Raw genomic sequence first — 5,031 nt, forward strand, 5'->3', positions numbered from 1 at the left:
GCAAATATATCCTCAACTATGTTGTGGGGAATTGTAATGCTTCATGACAGAAATATCAGTGGATGCACTGACTCTGCTTACACCTTTATCTTGGAAGATTTAGGATTGAATACTCAACCAAAGCCACTACTACCTTACATAAGAGTAAGTATGTGTCTGTTTAAGAGTTATAGTCTCTCTCTCTTTCTCTCTTTCCCTCCTCCTCCTCCTCCTTCTTCCTCTCTCTCTCTCTCTCTCTCTCTCTCTCTCTCTTTCTCTCTCTCTCTCTCTCACCACAAGGGTTTTTGTTGGGCGTTGGTGCAGACATTATGAATTCATCACTCCTAATGACCTATCCCCTTTCTATTATACTTGATAGGACAAAGAGAAATTTAGAGGAGAGGGGAGATAGAGAGGGAGAGAGAAAGATAGACACCTGTAGACCTGCTTCACCACTCATGAAGCTTCCCCCACCCTGTGGGGAGCAGAGCTGGAACCTGAGTCCTTGCACATGGTGATGTGTGCACTTAACCAGGTACCCTACTGCCAGGCCCCTATGTCTCACTCTTTATTCAACATTCTATCTTTGACACACCAAATAAACTGTCATCATCTGTATTTACAAATATGATGAAGCAGATTCTTGAAAAGTATATTTCATTTAATTTATATATTAGGTAGAGAGAGAGAAATTGAGAGGGAATAGGAAGATAGAGAGGGAAGGCAGAGATAGAAAGATAGAGACCTGCAGCACTACTTCACCACTTTCAAAGCCTCTCCCCCAAGTGGAGACTGGGGGATTGAGTCCCAGTCTTTGTGTATTGTAACATGTGTACTTCAACACATGTTACAATAGGAATAGGAAGATAGAGAGGGAAGGCAGAGATAGAAAGATAGAGACCTGCAGCACTACTTCACCACTTTCAAAGCCTCTCCCCCAAGTGGAGACTGGGGGATTGAGTCCCAGTCTTTGTGTATTGTAACATGTGTACTTCAACACATGTTTCAAAAGGTGTGCCACCACTAAACCCCTGTTGAAGCAGATTTTATGGACAAAACTTTATAAAGTCATACTTGGAGAAATGTTCTCTTTGTCTTCTCACCCTAACCTATGCTGAGGGTATGTTAAAATCCACAGGGGTGGGTTCGTTAGTGCACCCCATAGTGTACACAAGTTACCATGCATAAGGACCAGGTTTAACCTCTAAGTCCCCACCTACAGAAGAGAATCTTCATCAGTAATTAATCAGTGCTATATGTCTTTCTTTCTTTGTCCATCTCTGTCCCTTCTCCCATCTCAATTTCTCTCTGCTTCTATCCAAGAAATAAGTAAAAATCATTTAAAAACGCATAGCAAGATACCTATGTGCAGGAGATTTTAATGAATTCTTGAACTTAAACTGAAACTTAAGAAGGAGTTATTGAGAGTGAGTAGAAAATTGATTAAGGAAATGTGAAAGAGTAAGAAATAAGAAAAAAGTAATAATTGGATACTACTTTTTTTTCAGGCTGGTAGTATAATTGTTATACTAGAGAATGTTACATTTTATTTTCCTTTTGTTGCCCTTGTTGTTTTATTGTTGTAGTTATTATTGAAAACAGAGATAAATGGAGAGAGGAGGGGAAGACAGAGAGGGGGAGAGAAAGAGAGACACCTGCAGACCTGCTTCACCGCTTGTGAAGTGACTCCCCTGCAGGTGGGGAGACTGGGCCTTGAACCGGGATCTTTTGCGCCACATGCGCTTAACTCTCTGTGCTACTGCCCCACTCCCGAATGTTACATTTTAAGAGCCTCTCTCTATAATTTCACAACTACAAAATAAGCAAACCAATGAAAGACAACAGTAATCTCAAGTCAGACTCAGTAGGGGCAAAACTAAATGAACACGTCATAGATATTAATAGATATCGGTAGATTTTCCAGGTGCTACTAAGCAAAAAATATATATCAATTGATCTCAACAGTGAATATAGAAATTATAAATGTGGTCCATAAGTTTTCATTTAGGGAATACATAGAAATGCAAGAAATAAGAATGATTCAGAAAAAAAATGGTGATTGATAGTGAGAATTTATAATGTGAGGAAAATTTGGAACACTCAAATGCAGACTTCTTATAGTTAGAATGATCTCCGATTTTCTTTGATTCATTAAATTTAAACATTAAGTTGAAATCGGATGATTTAATAGAATATTTTGAAAAGCATAGCAAGTAGAGAAATAGTACTAGAGAAGAAATATCTTTTAAAAAGTTTAAGCATGTGTTTTACTTTATTTGAAGATATTAACATTTAATTTTTAATAATTGTTTAGGATTGAACAAATAAGAGCAGGATAGTCATTCTGAAAAATTTGTTTTAGGTCTGCAATTAGTTGTATGTTAGTGATTATGTATAATGTACCTAAGTGCAATGCAAAAATGTTACTCATTTTCATTGTGCTAATGATATTTGCAAATCAAGGTTTCAAATCTATCAGAAATATCTTTACAAATGTCAGAGGGCATAAATTGTTTAACCAACTTATTTAGTAATCATCAAATAAAATAGCATACATGGTTTCATATTTTTAAACAAATATTCAACTAGATTTCTTTCCCTTTTCCTGAGTTTCATCTTTCATAGTTTGCATACAGATTGGGAATCCAGGAGTTAGGAATGAGAAACCACACAACAATAAGTACATTCATCCTTCTGGGTTTAACAGATGACCCACAACTGAAGATTCTGATGTTTCTATTTCTACTAATTGCCTACATGTTGAGTGTATCAGGAAACCTTATCATCGTTCTTCTAACAGTGGTGGATTCCCATCTCAAAACTGCCATGTACTATTTTCTCAAAAATTTCTCCATTTTAGAAATCTCATTCACTTCAGCCTGCATCCCTAGATTCTTATACAGTATATCTTCAGGTGACAAGAATATTGCCTATAATGCTTGTATATGTCAACTCTTTTTTACATACCTGTTTGGTATAACACAATTTTTTCTCCTGGCTGTTATGTCCTATGATAGATATGTAGCTATCTGCAAACCCCTGCATTATGTGACCATCATGAACCACAGGGTTTGTCAGAGACTTGTGTTCTGCTGTTGGATGATTACATTGTTGATGATTTTCCTGCCCCTTAGCTTGTTGCTGGGTCTGGAATTCTGTGACTCTAATGTCATTGACCATTTTGCCTGTGATACTAATGCTATCCTTAAGATCTCATGCTCAGATACCAGATTCATAGAGAAATTGGTTATTATTTGTTCTGCATTTATCCTCATAGTGACTCTCATGTTTATGGTATGGTCCTATTCCTGCATCATCCAAACAATTTTAAGTTTTCCCTCTGCCCAGCAAAGGAAAAAGGCATTTTCTACCTGTTCTTCCCATATTATTGTGGTTTCTATAACTTATGGCAGTTGTATCTTTATCTATATAAAGCCCTCAGCAAAAGATGAAACAGCCATTAATAAAGGGATTGCAATATTGACTACTTCCATTTCCCCCATGCTAAACCCATTTATTTATACCCTGCGTAACAAACAAGTGATACAAGCCTTCAATGAATTATTTAAAAAATTACACTGCTTTCAAGGAAAGTAAAGGTTTGTAAGCTGATTTTTAGGTCTCTGCCTCATTTTGTCTCTTTTTGGTTTAAATTTCTCCTTGTCTTCAATATAGGGGATTTAAAAATATTGGGGGGACTAATGGTTTATAGTAAATACAGTTTTGATACATATGTAAAATTTTACAATTTTCTGCAACACATCATCATCATTTACCAGGATATAAATATATATATATATGTCCTCCCCCCCCCCAGTTCCTTTACTTTGGTGCAATACACCAAACCCAGTCCAAATTATTGTTTGTTTCCCTTTCCTTTCTTATATCTTAACTTCTGTCTGTGAGTGAGATAGTCCCATATTCATCCTTCTCTTTCTAGTATGTCTCACTTCACATGACTCCTTCAAGCTCCATCCAAGATGAAGGAAGATGGTGACTTCATCATTCTTGGTAGCAGAGTAGTATCCCATTGTGTATATATACCAAAACTTACTCAGCCACTCATCTGTTGCTAGGCACCTATGTTGCTTCCAATTTTGGGCTATTATAAGCTGTGCTGCTATGAACATAAATATACACAGATCCATTTGGATGAAAGTGTTTGATATCTTAGGATATATCCCTAGTAGTGGAATTGCAGAGTCATAGGGTAGATCCATTCCAAGCCTTCTGAGAGTTCTCCAGACTGCTTTTCATAGGGGTTGGACCAGTTTACATTCCCACCAGCAGTACAGGAGGGTTACTTTGTCCCCATAACCTCTCTACCATGTGTTGCTGTACTTTCTAATGTATGATATTCTCACAGGAGTAAAGTAGTATCTCCTTGTATTTGAAATCACTTCCTACTTCTTACAGAATTTCCTCTATTTTTTCTAAAGATAACGCAAAAGAATCAGTACTTGTGTTTGTCTTTATCAGTAACATCTGTATATATTATCTATATTTTATCTACTTAAGTAAATAGATATGCAAGTATATGTACATTTATATATTAAATGACATTGATAAGAACATTGTGAAAATCATGTCATCCATTTGGACAATGAATGTTTGACCTAAAATTATAGAACAAAATCACGGCATTTTATAGGTAAATGATTTCAGATAGTATTTTTTCAGCCTTTTGTCATGAAACTAAAATCTCTACAAAATTTTGTCTATATATTCATACTTTTCTTCTAGAAACAATTAATATTAAGGCAAAAATAATTTTTGAATACAAATAAGTTAAGAGTGAAACCTCATTGTACATTCACTATGAAGCTGCCTTATAATTATATACAAAAAGGCTATTTTTGACCGTCAGAAGAGTTACACAGATATAATTTCTGATCTTTATGGTTTCCATTTTTACTGCCCCCCTCCACACTCCACCTTTCTCTCTTCTCCTTTTGTGTCTTCCTTCACTCTTCTCCTCACTCAGGCTCTAACATCACAGTGGGGAGGATGGGGTTCTAAACTGGAGCATCAGTCTTGCTAAACTGAGAGCAT

The 5,031-nt window shown here is 36.2% G+C and overlaps 1 protein-coding gene across 1 annotated transcript; it reads left to right on the plus strand.

The window, feature by feature from the left end:
• Positions 1-2,637: 2,637 nt before the first annotated feature.
• On the plus strand, positions 2,638-3,576 carry LOC103109230 (olfactory receptor 6C2-like). Its single transcript, XM_007518274.1, has one exon. The coding sequence runs from the start codon at positions 2,638-2,640 to the stop codon at positions 3,574-3,576; it is 939 nt and encodes a 312-aa protein (XP_007518336.1).
• The last annotated feature ends 1,455 nt before the right edge of the window (positions 3,577-5,031 follow it).

The sequence above is a fragment of the Erinaceus europaeus genome, chromosome 7, assembly GCF_950295315.1.
Source record: "Erinaceus europaeus chromosome 7, mEriEur2.1, whole genome shotgun sequence".
Classification (NCBI taxonomy): domain Eukaryota; kingdom Metazoa; phylum Chordata; class Mammalia; order Eulipotyphla; family Erinaceidae; genus Erinaceus; species Erinaceus europaeus.

What these genes read in the sequence shown, in the direction of transcription:
- LOC103109230 (XM_007518274.1), top strand. Translation starts at nt 2,638, where the DNA reads ATGAGAAACCACACAACAATAAGTACATTCATCCTTCTGGGTTTAACA.